The 14732-nt window shown below is 37.2% G+C and overlaps 1 protein-coding gene across 1 annotated transcript in view; it reads left to right on the top strand.

Moving 5' to 3' along the window:
- The window catches only part of LYST (lysosomal trafficking regulator), a 66669-nt gene that overhangs the window by 42019 nt on the left and 9918 nt on the right, over window positions 1-14732 (top strand). Inside the window, exons 28-44 of the mRNA XM_008937891.1 lie at window positions 40-218; window positions 1347-1553; window positions 2949-3125; window positions 3610-3686; window positions 4641-4829; window positions 5531-5676; window positions 5754-5850; window positions 6529-6590; window positions 6962-7017; window positions 8039-8191; window positions 8529-8773; window positions 9516-9582; window positions 10444-10600; window positions 10997-11137; window positions 11546-11763; window positions 13087-13317; window positions 13998-14187. Of these exons, the coding sequence (XP_008936139.1) occupies window positions 40-218; window positions 1347-1553; window positions 2949-3125; window positions 3610-3686; window positions 4641-4829; window positions 5531-5676; window positions 5754-5850; window positions 6529-6590; window positions 6962-7017; window positions 8039-8191; window positions 8529-8773; window positions 9516-9582; window positions 10444-10600; window positions 10997-11137; window positions 11546-11763; window positions 13087-13317; window positions 13998-14187 (2592 nt within the window). The remainder of the gene's footprint in view (window positions 1-39; window positions 219-1346; window positions 1554-2948; window positions 3126-3609; window positions 3687-4640; window positions 4830-5530; window positions 5677-5753; window positions 5851-6528; window positions 6591-6961; window positions 7018-8038; window positions 8192-8528; window positions 8774-9515; window positions 9583-10443; window positions 10601-10996; window positions 11138-11545; window positions 11764-13086; window positions 13318-13997; window positions 14188-14732) is intronic.

Below are 14732 nucleotides of genomic sequence, written 5' to 3'. Positions count from 1 at the left end.
GAGATGGTGCTGATCAATATGTGCTTCTTAAATTTTAAGCATCTACTGAAGAGTGCCTTGATGTACTGGGTATAACAGAAAACACAAGTCAAAGCAGACTTTCAGCATCCCAGCTAGAAGCTCCTGAAGAGGAAAGCCAACAAGAACTGCCTAGCAGAACAAATCCTTTTCTTAAAGAAATGTTCAAAATGTTGGTGGAAGGAATCAAAGTATCCATTGTAAGTAACTAGATGTTGTCCACATTAAAGTATATTTCATAAGGTTCCTTTATTAAAAACTTTTCATGGATAGTCTTCTGTTGATAAGCACTTTTCTTACTGCCTCTCTCAATTCAACTGTAGCATTAAAAACTCTGTTCATCTTCCCACTTATTCTGCAGTTCTGAAGTAATAAATGCGCACGTTCTGATTTTTACCTTGACTTTTAGCAAAATTCTGCTTCTTGAACAAGTACACAAAGGTTAAATAGACTTCTCTGTAGTCCACAAATTTGTTTTGCCTCTTAAACCTCAAGATTTAAGTATAAAAACAACTCTATAAAACAAGATTCTGCTGTGCATCCACGGATGATGGAGAGTTTCTGAGCAATTTTTTCTTCAATATATTTTAGAGTTGGGAGGGGAACTTTCTCTTTTTTTCACTTGCTGCCAAGGGGCTGAGAGCTTTCTCTTTTAGCAGTTTTCTATTAGCTTGTCAAAATTTCCAAGGTCATCAGGTTCCACTTGGGTAATTTGAAATGTTTTTACTGGAAAGCTTAACTTTCTCACTGCTTCTTGCCTCTCTATTTCTCTTAGGTCATCTTTACAAGAAGCAGCTCAACCTTATTTTCTTTCTAGCTTTGGAAAACTAAGCTTGTTAGGTCCGTTACTATCTTGCCATACTTATAGTACTTCTTAAAGATGGCAGATTTCTCCTTGTAAACACAAGCACCTCAGTGCAATGTCTGGTTTCTAATCTTTTGAGGTAATCCATTCAGAAAATATTGATTAATGTAGAAGGGCTATTAATTTAAATAAGCAAACAAAAATTCTTTGGTTTTTAAACAGTCTACATCACTATTTTCGCTTCTTAGATTGTTGTATAGTCCTGTAGTCTCTCTGACTATTCAGTTTGGCTAGGGATGGCATTCCTAATACTGGGATTGAGAAAAATGTTTATTTTAATAGAATGAACAAACACTGCTTTCATTTTTAGTGGAACACCTTTTAACTCATAATAAACTAAAGTTAGGCACTTGTAAGACAAAGATTTCTGTACCATTTTGATTGTATTAACTGTGTTCTCTTTTGTAATGTGAAGAATTTGGTAAAGGCCAAGTCTTTACGAAAAAAATTGCTCTTTCCTTAGGGCACCAGCAGAATGACAACACCGAAGCAGCAGTGGAAGAGAATACTCTTGGCCTGCAAGGACACATTCCGTACGCAGCTTGGGAGGCTTCTTGTGCACAACTTGTCTCCAGCAAGGCTGCTGGAAGAGAGAAAGCAGGCTTTGGAGATGGTACATGAAGTAAACAGTCAAGAGATTATGCGTGACTGTCTTAGCCCAACTTTGCAAGTAAGCTCAAGAGTGCTTGAGAGAAGTTTGTAAAACCTGTATTCAATTTTTTGGTTTAAATTTTACATTTGCTTAGAATTGTGTGTGGCTAAAGTTGTTGACTGCTTTCAGCAACACTTAATGTAATGCTGAAGTTATGGCATACAAAATAGAGTGTGCCTCTGCTTATTATCCTGAGGGTAGGTAGTTTTGTAAGAGGTAATATATGATCGTCTGTGGGTACATTGATGCTGTAGCACATCAAACATCACAGCTCCTGTGTACTGCAGAAACAAAAGATGGTACTAGTTTTAACATGAAGAATTTGGCTGAGGATGCTAGAAGTTAAGGTACCCTGAAAAAGCAGATCAATGAGGAATTGCCCTTGCCTTGGAACTCTAATTGCCAACTTCTGGAACTTGTAAGAACTTGATTTTAAGAGGCAAGTCAGTCTTCAATCAGAGCAGTACCCTATCTTTTCCTATTTAGCCTTTTTTAATTCTTAAAGTGGGATTGTGTATTCTGCGTTATTAGCTCAAATAGCTGAACAGTTTCTCCGTGCTTCTCTGGGTTTGTCAGGAAAAAAAGTTTTTTGATTGTACTGTGTTTGAGTGCATTTCTTAGAGGTATGATCAGAAATTGGTCAGGAATATTGCTGTTTGAGATCTTCAGGAACTGCAAGATTGAAATAGACTATGTAAGACTTGCCACAGTTTTTGGCTCACTGTATATGAAGGAGAGAAAGTACTTATGGGATAAACCTGTGACAGTCATGTATTTCTGATCACATATACATTATTCAATGAAATTAACACTTTCACAGTAAAAGAGCTGATAGACTAGCAATGGCTTCCCTGGGGGGAGTGTCATGTTGAGTGCATTTATGGCCTGTCTGTTTAACTTCAGTATCTGTTGGTTCTAATCAAACAAGGTGTAGTATTCTTGGCAGGCAAAGTTAGGAGTCTCTGGTACATGTTTCCTTGTATAAACAAGGCTGCAGGAGCTGAGTACTTGGGGAAAAAAATAAAAAAAAAAAGCAAATGCCAAAAAAAACCAAAACAAAAACAAAACAAACAAGCAAAAAAAAACCAAACAGACCAAAAAAAACCCACCACCACCAACAAAAAAAAAACAGCTTTCCTGTAAGCCTTTTGAAAAGTCACAAGGTTCTGGGGAAGTTTTATCATGTGGAGAATTAAACTCAGTGTGTCCTTCCTAGTTTTAGCAAAGTTTATCTTCAAACATTAAAGCAGCCATTTTCTTTAAATCACAGAAAAATTAGTAGAAGAAATTTGTCCAGGCTGGCAAGAAAGGGGGATAAAGTTGGAGGGGAAAAAAACCTGCTTGATGTTGTACTGTGGAAATGAGAATGACTATACATCTGTTTTCTCTTCTTACCTTGTTTTCATCTTCTAGCATGGACCTAAATTAGTGCTCTATTTGTATGAGTTAATGCACAATCACAGTGATGAAATGACCAAAGAAGAACAAAGAGTAGCAGGAGACTTTGTGAATACATTGAAAAGTTGTGGCTATAAATGCATTCCTCTAAGCCCACGACCAAAACCAGATCTAATAAAAGCTTTGAAAGAGGTTTGTGAATAAAAACTTTACTTCAGAAACTCAGTGTATGTGAGACAATTGTCTGTTACATGGGGTCAGAGTTTTACTGCAGACCGGTTTTGTTTGCTTGGTGCATGGTTTATGCTTTTTCGTGGATTCTCTCTGGGTTCTGAACATTTGTCATGGACTCAACGCTTCACAGCAAGTTCACATGTTAATGCTTCTTTGTTAAGCATATTGCTTAATACAGGCAAAAGTGAGAATTCATAATAAACTACTAGTATCTTTTATCAGGGAGAAAATAATTGATGTGGTTCCTAAAAAAAAAAAAGGTCTATATATAGTAAAACTGCAGTAACTGCAATAGTCTTTATTGTTTTAAATACTGTGAAGATATTAGCTATAATTTTTTTCAGTCTTTTTTTTTTTAAATTGGCATATCCTTTAGCCTCTGTTTCTTTATTTTGTTCATCTGGGGGGGAAAAAAAGAATTATGTCTAAAATTTCCATTCAGGATCAGAAGAAATATGAGATGGAAGAAGGTGTAAACAAAGCTGCGTGGGAGAAGACGATGGCTAATAATCGGCAAAAGTAAGTGCTTCCGAAAGGGGCTGCAAGAACACTGTGAGGATGTTCTGTTCCACAGACTCCACTGCAAAGCTGCCAATATGATTATTATAGATGTTTTTTCACACTAATAGCACTGCTAGCTTTCAGGGTTTTATTTTACCATTTTAAAAACAGTGTGATGGCAGGTATATGGATTTTGATAAGTTGTGTAATGGCATTGTGTGAACTTGAGAATACTGATTCATTTTTTGCACATTTGGCATTTCACTCTTGGTTTTACAGCTGTTGTATCTGTCCAATCATCTTGTCTGTTGCTGTGGTCTGTGCAATTACATGTAAGGCAAATGTGCCTGCAGCTGACCCTACCTTCAACAAATAAAATATCATTATATTCAGCATAGTGTTTGAACACTTATGAGCTACACAGACTGCTGCTACTTGGTGTAATGTAAATTTCAGTAGCTTGTAGTAGCTTGAGAGGTTCTTCCCATTAGCTTGCATTTCAGGCTTTGCCATAGAAGTCACATCTGAGATGCACACAACATGCTTCAAGGTAGGCAGCTGTAACAGCTGTGAAGTTCAGCTTATTCAAGTCTGTCCAGATAAGCAATAAGACTTTCCTATGCTCAATAACTGAAGATATTTGAGCAGTGGCAAACTACTGTTCTTACTTCAGATTTTTATTGCAATTAGTATACATTAATTAGCAAAGCATGCTAATATATAGCCATTGATCTTCTAATTGGCTTATCTTGTCTTTGGCCACAAGTAAAAGCTTTTTTGAAGGCCAAGAAGCAGAAGGTAGTATTCATGAGTCTTGTGAAAATTATGTAGGTTAAGTTGCTCTTCTGCTGAAAACAAGAACTATGGATATGTACTGCCAAATGGATTGTACGTTGTAAGGGGTTTTGGTGTCTTGCCTTCCCTTTTCAGTGTGTTTATTTGACATTTGAAAATGCAACTTTTTTTCTTCAGTCTCTTTCAACGTCTGGATGCAAAATCTAAAGACATCTCTAAAATAGCTGGAGACATCACACAAGCTGTGTCTCTGTCACAAGGAATGGAAAGGAAGAAAGTAATCCAGCACATCAGAGGGATGTACAAGGCAGAGCTAAGTGCCAGTAGACATTGGCAGGAACTTGTTCAGCAGCTTACCCATGATCGGTAAGTTGTTCTCTCCTCCTTGTGAAAAAGCAAGAGAGGCACTCAATGCCTGATGTGCACTTCTTGCTCTACTTAGAGGTACATGAAATGTAATTAAAATTAGAATTACTTACTTTTGCTAATCATCTAATGGTTAAAGTGTTGTAAAATACTTGATTTATTCTCATTTTTTTGGGGTGAGTAGCCAAGTAGTATTTCTGTGCCTTTTAGACAGTTTTTTTTGTCAGATATATTTTGCTGTGCCTAATAGAATGAAGAATGACATGAAGTTTTCATATCTTGCATTACACTGGAGTGATGAAACATTCTTGGGATAATGTTATTCACATTACCATCCAGATACCGTTCTCACTAATCTGCATAGAGCAAAAGATGTTAAGTCTCAAGAAGAAACCAAATCATGGTATATTTACCACTGCAAAATTAGGTTTGTCATATTTGCAGCAGCTGAGTTTTCAAAACTGGATGTATAGTATTTCCATTTTCATCAGAATTAGTAACTTCAAGAGCAGTCTTACAGTAGCAGCTCATAAATAGTGGGATAGCTCATGAAAATAAACTACAGAATTGAATCTTTTGATACTTTTTCAGAGAATTCCCAGTGTACTGGGAAACATCTGCCTTTCTACTATTTAAAGAAAAACAGAATGGAAAGCATATATGCTACCTCTGCTGCTAAACTCTAACATACTTTTTTTCAGAGCGCTTTGGTATGACCCAGTCTATTACCCAACTTCTTGGCAGCTGGATCCAACAGAGGGCCCAAACAGAGAGAGGCGCCGCTTGCAGAGGTGCTACTTAACCATTCCAAACAAATACCTTCTCCCAGACAGGCAGAAACAGGAAGGTAATTATAAAGTCTTCTAGGAGTGTGTCTGAATTGTAATGACTACTAGTGCCTTATTATCTCTGGTTTCTTAATAGGTGTGATAAAGACTCCATTATCTTATCTATTTGAAGACAAAACTCATTCTTCTCACTCTTCTACTGTAAAGGACAAAGCTGCAAGTGAACATATAAGGTAAGGTTTGGTTAACATTTATGTCCCTTTCCCACCTTCTCCCATTCCAGTGAAACGGTTTTCCTCACATTTTGTCTAAAACATTAATTTAAAAATAAAGTGAGATAAGAGACAAATGTCAAAATTAGTAGGCTTTTTGCTATGCTCATAAGCAAAACTTCAAAGCTACCAACACACGTTTTAAACAGTATCTTAGAACAGTCTTATCTCCATGACTTAATCTAGTAAAAGCAGATACCATCTGGTGTGATATGGAGATGGGACTTCTGTAAGATGACCTGATGGGATTTCTTTACTTATTTGTCACTTGGGTACCTATGATAGACAGCACCACTAGATCTGGAAAGTCTTTCCATCAGTGTTCAAAACCAAATTGTGCTTTCGCCTCTGCTTCTACTACAGTTTTACTCAACCCTGCAGCTGTGTTGATCTACCAGCTATTATAGGCACTAATGCTGCCTAAAATAACTGGAGAATATGCAAAGAAATAAATACAAATACACTAATGTGCGAGTCTAGAAAGTTGAGGCTCTATTTTTTCTCTCCTTGGGATTTAACCATTAGAGTTATGGTGTTGAAAGGTCTTTCTTCAACTGTAGCCTTTGAGGCTGTTAGTTGTAGGTATATGCCAAAAGGTAAATAAATCTCTAAGCAATAATACACTTGGAAATATTTCAGAGTTAATCGAAGATGTATAAGTGTAGCACCTTCTAGAGAGACAGCTGGTGAACTGTTGCTAGGTAAGTAGAACTTTCAGTCCTCATATCTTTTTTTTTTTTTTTTTGTGTAAGATCCTGCTGTATAGACAAACTTGCATGATTTTAAGCAATTGAGCCATTGCCTGACTTCTTATGGATTATATACTTTATAGATTGGTTTTGCCTTTCTTCCCTCTGCTTGCATGAGTGCTGTTTGGACTATAGTTAAATTCGAGAGTTGCAGACCACTTGCTAAAAGATGTGGAATGATATATGCTATTTCTATCAAGTACTGTCTTGCCGAGGTACTGTTCTTGGTATTCTTAACTCCTGGACACTGTTTGTATAACACCAATATGTGCTATACAAATAGTAATATCATATACCATTTTGCAACTATTGTTTTCCTGCAGGAAAATGTGGCATGTATTTTGTTGAAGACAATGCTTCGGACACAATAGAAAATTCAGTAAGTATTAAAGCATGTTGTCCAGCTTTAATTTTTCCAAAACATGGCCATGAGTAGCTTTTTGCCTACTGCCACTTAGATGTTCAGAGACCTCCAACTCTAATATTCTGACAAAGGCCAGCCAAACTGAGTAGTTTGGGTTCTGTGGTGCTTCTGCTGCTCCTGACTGTGGAATTGGTGGTGACAGCAGGAAACAAAGATGTGGGCCTGGGGCAGGAGGGAATGAAGAGGGGAGGATGTGTGGAGGCTTCTGCACCTTGCTGTCTGTTGCACCAAGTTCAGCGCAAGTGTGCAGATCTTGCTTTGGTCTGCACCTGAGAGAACTTGCCTTACTGGAAGCTGGAGCATTAGCAAGTACAGAAACTCACAAGTGTATGAATTCTGCTGCGCTCTACAGCATCGGATTCTTCCATTTTTCCATTCTATAGGACGTTTTAGCTCCCCCTTTATCCTATACAAGAGGAGACTGTTTTATGGAGCAAAGTGGAATTGACCTAATCCTTCTAACATGCAAAGGCTCTGATGTATTAAAGTTTATATATCTAATTGACATTTAGAAAAAATAACCAAGATGTGGTTTATACTGCTCAAAGTATTAAACTATTTTGAAGGAGCTCTTCTTACATCCACTAAGCAGAAAGCTCCGTTGGTTAAAGATGTCACCAGCTGTTTTGCTGCTTTGTCTTCTGTAAAGCTGTCAGAACTGGGATTCATGGCAAAGCTTTGCCTGCTGGTTGGCTGTCTAGTATTGGAGCTTAAGAGCCAGTGAAAACACAGCATTGCTAGGGTTGGACAGGCACCTGGAGCAGCTGAGGAGCACACATGATGTTCTGCCCACTGCCTTCAGGAGACTGGAGGATGGGAAACATGTATGAAAAAAAACCACAACAATGTCTTGAAGCATCACAGCAAAATTGAAGTTTGCCTTATGATACGCTGTATGGTTATAAACTAGCTGCATTGAAGAGTTTCTTGTTTGGAAAAATCTACTATTTAACTTTTTCAACTGTGAATTCTGCAGAGTTTTCATGGAGAAACTGAACCAGCATCATTTTCTTGGACCTATGAGGAAATTAAGGAAGTTCATAAGCGCTGGTGGCAGTTGAGAGACAATGCTGTGGAAATATTTCTAACAAATGGCAGAACGTTACTTTTGGCTTTTGATAATACAAAGGTAATGTGGTACTGATGCATAATAACATATTAAAGTGTTTTGCTGTGTCTTCATAGCATGTACATTCATGCCTTAGTTTGAGACCTGTTGCATGGACTAATGAGGTTCTGGCTAGTACCTTTTGAAAAAACTTTGTTCAGCTAGACTTCTAGGCAAACACAAACATGTTGTAAAACACATCTCTGATGTATTAAGATGTTAAAGAATCTTAGTAATACTAAACATTATTCCATTACAGCAAGTATCTGGAAATTTGTAAAATGAGAGAAACTTATTAAGTCTTGGTAGTTTGTTGCTTTTAAAATTATTTGATTAAATCTATGGTATTTTCTTCTAGGTCCGTGATGATGTGTACCACAACATCTTAACTAACAATTTGCCTAACCTTTTGGAATATGGAAACATTACTGCTTTGACCCACTTGTGGTGCACAGGACAGATTACTAACTTTGAATATCTGACTCATTTAAACAAACACGCGGGCCGGTCCTTCAATGATCTCATGCAATATCCAGTATTTCCTTTTATACTTTCTGACTACACCAGTGAAACACTGGACCTAAATGATCCATCGGTGTATAGGTAATATGAAATGCTTGGAAATGGTTGTTTTCAAATACTTGAACTGATCATCCAGTATAGCTTTTTAACTTCCTTGTACTAAACTGCACACATACACAAATGGAACTGTTATGGGTGAGGCTTGCCACTGATTAACTTGGGCTTTTTACAATAAGTGGCTGCTTCACCTCAGATATTAAAATAAAATGCCTGGTATTAGGAGTGTGTATATTCAAAGGATGCTATGAATTGACTTATGTACTGTCTTAAGATATGAATAGTCCATGTATTTAAATAAAAGCTGTATGGTTAAATTAGTGTGATTAAAGACTTCCAGGCCTATTAGTGAAAATTAAATAGAAAATTAAATAATGTTGTAAATTATTTGGCCCGTTATAAAATCATATTTTCTTCACTGTGAATAGAGCCAAGTGAATTGCCCCATCCTAATGAATTTCTGTTAAGCCAATTTAACATTTGTGTGCACACAGTCTTTGCATTTATATGATGCCTCTGACTTGAAAGAGGCACTTTGCATTTGATTGCCTGTTACTGTGCTTTGGAGTAGCCTGTGGATTTGAGTTTGCCTTTAGCACCAACTAAAAGTCACCTTTTTTATTTTCTAAACTCTTTTGTAAAGTGCTATGAAGTTTTGCTTGTCCTTTTCATTATATTAAGTGTTATTCTTAATAGTACATTATTAAGTGTTGTGAATTGACATCTTTATAAAAATGACAATATATCAGTACTACTTCTTTTACAGAAATCTGGTCAAACCAATAGCTGTGCAGTCCAAAGAAAAAGAGGATCGTTATGTGGATACTTACAAGGTAATTTGCGTAACTTCTGCTTGCGTTTTTCCCTATTATAAATGACATGGAGGCTTTAACTTTTGTAACATATATTGATGGGGGAAAAGAAACCACAAATCTAGTATTTTAGATCTATAGAATTATAATTTCTAGTATGCTGTGTTTCCTTGGGATTTTGTAATGTGCTTGGAACCTGTTTGCCTGTTCCTGTACCTTACAAATTAAGTCTTTCCATGTGATACTGCTGAAGTTAAATTGGTGCCTTCTTGCCTATGAACGCTCATACCTAAAGATGAGGAAGATAACTTACTGCTGTTTGTTTGAAATTACTTGAGTTTCCGGTGGAATATGTGGTTATTCTTTCTTTGATAACAGTAAAGCTTTTTTCCCTCAAGTACTGTTATTTTAACATGCCTTACTATGATTACACTGTGCTCTTTGATTTTTGCTCTTTAGTATAGTTTAAAGGCTGTTGGAAACAACAACATGCTGAGGGAATGAAAGCATCTGCACCTGGACCTTCAAACATATCTGTATCATCATGGTCTATAGTGTATTATTTGCATTCAGTATTGAAAAGCTATTGCAATGACTCTTCCACATTAGTAAACAATGGGGGTGGGGGGAGGGAAACAAAAGTAATAAATAATGGAGAACAGTTCATTTAAATAGGCTGAAGACTTTGATACCAAACTGGATTATAAAAGGGATTATACACTTCAAGTGTTTAAAGATATATTTGGTTCCAGATTATTTTTAAATGTATGTTTCTCTAAAAATTTTAAGTTTTAGTCCTAAACAGCTTAGGCAGACTCTTATTATTGTTATGGGAAGGCAGTCTAAGTAGGTTTGTAATTATTTTTTTTTTCCCTCCCCTAGTATTTAGAAGAAGAGTACCGTAAAGGAGCACGAGAGGATGATCCAATGCCTCCTGTACAACCTTATCACTATGGATCTCATTATTCCAACAGTGGAACTGTGCTTCATTTCCTGGTTAGGCTGCCACCTTTTACTAAAATGTTTTTAGCCTATCAAGGTAAGATTACTTTTGTTTGCACTTCCCTTTTACATCTCTGCCTTGCCCAAGTGACCCAGGAGTGCTACTACGCACGATTGTGTAGCACAGTTTATCAATTCCAGATAGCTGAGTTCAGTAAAATTAAATCTGATGTGCTTTCACTGTAGACCCATTATGATGCTATCAAGCTGGGCCATAAAGCTGTATATCTCATGTTTATAACTTTGTGTACGTAGAATAAAAAGCTGACCAATATTTGACTTGCAGTCTATGTGTAACACATAGTAATTAAGATAGAAGAATTCTAAATGTTTTCAGCTAACTGGAGAGCAGGTCACTACCCAAAGTTGCAGATGTGCAACTGTTATCATGTCCATTATCGATATAACAAATTCAGTTTGGATTTCTTTACAGATCAAAGTTTTGACATCCCAGACAGAACTTTTCACTCTACCAATACAACCTGGCGGCTCTCTTCATATGAATCAATGACTGATGTAAAGGAGCTTATCCCAGAATTTTTCTACCTTCCCGACTTTCTAGTTAACAGAGAAGGTATACTAAGAGGTTAACAAATCTATATACCCAAAATAGTTGTATGGTTGATCCTATGGGTTGAAACTGAGAACATTTATATATCCCTTGACTGAATATGTTAAGTAGTAGATGTATGGGAGAAATATAGCATGAATTTGTGGGATGTGCTAAGAAAGCTGTTATGGAAGACATATGGGAAGCTTTTTCATAACTGTCAGAGGTGCAATGAGTTTCCTGTTGTCTGATTTTTCCCATTTGAATGAGTATGTGCAGCTTGAATGTGTTTGAGGGGAGGACTTGTTAATGGTGCTGTTTTGTTGATCAGTAATCACTGTGCTTAATGGTTAGCTTCCATAGAACCCTATAAAGACCTTTTTGAAGTTACTGTCAATTGAAATGCTTGAACATTTACTCCCCTGTTTCTAGGTTTTGATTTTGGAATACGTCAAAATGGTGACAGAGTTAACCATGTCAATCTTCCACCCTGGGCTCGTAATGACCCTCGTCTATTCATCTTGATCCATCGTCAGGCCTTGGAGTCTGACCATGTCTCCCAGACAATCTGTCACTGGATTGACTTGGTGTTCGGTTATAAGCAAAAAGGCAAGGCCTCTGTTCAGGCTATTAATGTCTTTCATCCTGCAGTAAGTATTTGTTAAGCAGTGCATTTGTTCATTGTACTTAGTAACTTAATGGGGGAAAGTTCAGTCTGACTGGCTTGGAAAACATCCAGCATATGAAGCAAGACCCCTTGTGTCTGAAGGCTTTAACCATTTCAATGCAGAACCAATAAGATCCCAGGGACCATCATGACAACTAGGAAACTTGTGTTTGTCATCTTTCTGTTGAGATAGGCATGGGGGATGATCAGGTATGAGGTTTAGACTTGCTGGATAGTTTTTGCAGTGGTATACAGGTATAGTGTTTGTACTTCCACCTAATTCAAAAGAAGCCCTTCATTTAGGCAGATTGTGTTGCAGCTTTTGATACGATCAAAATAGTGGTTTGTCCTGAGATCATTGTTTATGTCCTTCCCTTCACGTGCATCTTGTGTTCTGTCCCTCTAATGAGCACTTCCCCTCCACTAAATTTAATTTCAAATGAGTCTTTGTTTAATGTAAAGACTTCTGGAGCTGAACTACTTAATTGTAACATGGATATTTCTGATTGTATTCTTTAGGCTCAGTCCTTACTATCACAGGGCTTCCTCAGCCAGGCAGGCCTGGTTTCAGATGTATTCAAATGTGTTGTGTGAGTTTAGTGTTCATTCTACAGCCGGAAGAGCTAATGGAACAGTAGCACTGTTGGCTTTTTCTTTTCAAGAAGCCATCAAAATGTTTTCCTTCCTTTTCCTTTTTTTGTGTTTCAGTAGTGATTTAGTTATTATCTTAAACTTCAAGTATTATGTTTGTGTGAATGTTCATTACTTATTTTTTAAGTGACAAGTTAAGGCCTTTGTCAGTGTGACTGAGGAAAAGTATATGGTATACAATTCGAGAGGCATGTAAAAGACAAGGAGAAAAACGAAAGAATTCCCACTCTCCTGAAATGTGACAGCCCTTCCTCCTTCCCCACCCCAAACCAGAGCTATAATATGTTACTTAAAGTACAGAAAACAAACTTTTTCCATGTTTTTGTTTATCATGAGCAACACTTCCTTTTTAGCAGAGATTAGTGAAGGTCTATTAAGAAAAGCTCTTTGACAGAAATTACTCATGGGATACATGTAGGAGCAGCTCACATGATGAATCTTAGTGGTAGTTATCTCACAGAAAGAGTGGTGGTCAGGTTAGTGTTCTCAGTGGCTCTTTAGTCACCACAGACACTGTGGGATAGCTTTTGGTACAAGTCTTAACCAAACAAGAGTCTGCCTCTAAATTTGTGGTTGTGTGTTGAGAAGTCTTTACCAAAGAAAAACTGGACAAGCTTATTCTTGCCCCTGCTTTTTTCCCCCCCCTCTTTTTTAGACCTATTTTGGGATGGATGTTTCTGCTGTCGAGGATCCTGTTCAGAGAAGAGCCCTTGAAACCATGATAAAAACATATGGGCAAACACCTCGCCAGCTGTTCCATACAGCACATGTCAGCAGACCTGGATCCAGGCTTATCATGGAAGGAGAGCTTCCTGCTGCCATGGGATTACTAGTGCAGTTTGCTTTCAGAGAAACCAGAGAACACACTAAAGAAGTAATATATCCAGTATGTAATTTTGATTTCCAAGAAGGCTTAATTAACATTCATATCCCGTAATTATTGTACCCTTGTGTTTGGAATTCCCTTCCTAAAACTGACCTCACTACTCATATTGTCCTGTAAGGAAAATACATAAAAGTAGTTAATTGATAGTGAAAATTATTTTAATGTGCTTGTGATCAAACATAGATCTGAATTTATCTTGGTTATAGCAAATGGGTATTGGGAAACATTTCACTGAACCAGTGAAATGACCATTTCAATGACCAATTCTGGCATCTGTGTGCAAACCTATAGTAGGTAAAAACATAGTGCTTGCTTTCTTCCATTCTCAGCTTTTTCATTATTTGTAGCACAGTTCAACTTTCTTCAGCTGAAACGCTTGTTTTCCCTAAAGTCCAGTGAGAAACTATTCCTTGCATTTAAAGAAATGTGTATTTTTCATTAACCTGAACTACAAGCTTGCTATCTCAGCCCTTGAAGTGAGAGAACTCCTTCAAAGCTAACAGTTTAGCTGATAAAATTATAACGAAAGTGCTTCACACTTTCAACTATTTTTAGAATACTTCTGCAGTCCTTACCATGTGATTGCCTATGGGAATGTGATATGAATGATTCTCCCTTACTAATGACATAATATTTTTCTGGGAAAAGAAAACCTTATTTGTACTTGTTGCTTGTTTTAGAGTCCGTTACCATGGATAAAAGGCTTGAAGTGGGGTGAATATGTTGGTTCCCCAAGTGCTCCAGATCCTGTTGTCTGCTTCAGCCAGCCTCACGGAGAACGGTTTGGCTCTCTCCAGGCTTTGCCGACTAAAGCAATCTGTGGTTTGTCCCGCAAGTTCTGCCTTTTGATGATATATAGCAAGGAGCAAGGTATGAATTTGTGCTTCTATATGTGCACAATACGTGCAGAAATGAGACATAAAAAAATTAAATGTAATGCTACTATTATTATCCGGCAAACTTACACAATTTAGCCACTTTTGCCAAAGACTGTTTTATAAATTCAGTAACAGCTTCCACACATGTAGTAACTTTCCTGGAGGGTGGATTTTACAAAACTTTCAAAACTACATAGAGTCATCCTGTAATGAAGTTGATATTTTTTCATCAGAGTGACTGAAGCTTGAGGATTTACCTTTAGAATTTGCCAGTGGTTTCAGTCCGAGAAGAACTGAAGCACAAATTAAAATACCATGTGGCAACAGAAAGGAAAATTAAGGGAAGAGTTTTTAGAGGCAGAGAATGAGGACAGTTATCAGTAAAAAGCAGAGGTGAAGGATCTTTTACTTTCAGATAAACCTTTTGGAGGGATTCTTCTGGATAATGTACAAACGTGTTTTCATACTCATTTTCTTCATAAAGCGTACTGTTGAAGGTTTTCTTAAGAATAAATAGCTTCATACTTGGCCAACAAA

Source organism: Merops nubicus, unplaced genomic scaffold, assembly GCF_000691845.1.
Source record: "Merops nubicus isolate BGI_N331 unplaced genomic scaffold, ASM69184v1 scaffold14833, whole genome shotgun sequence".
Lineage (NCBI taxonomy): Eukaryota > Metazoa > Chordata > Aves > Coraciiformes > Meropidae > Merops > Merops nubicus.
This window is presented reverse-complemented; position numbering and strand designations above follow the sequence as displayed.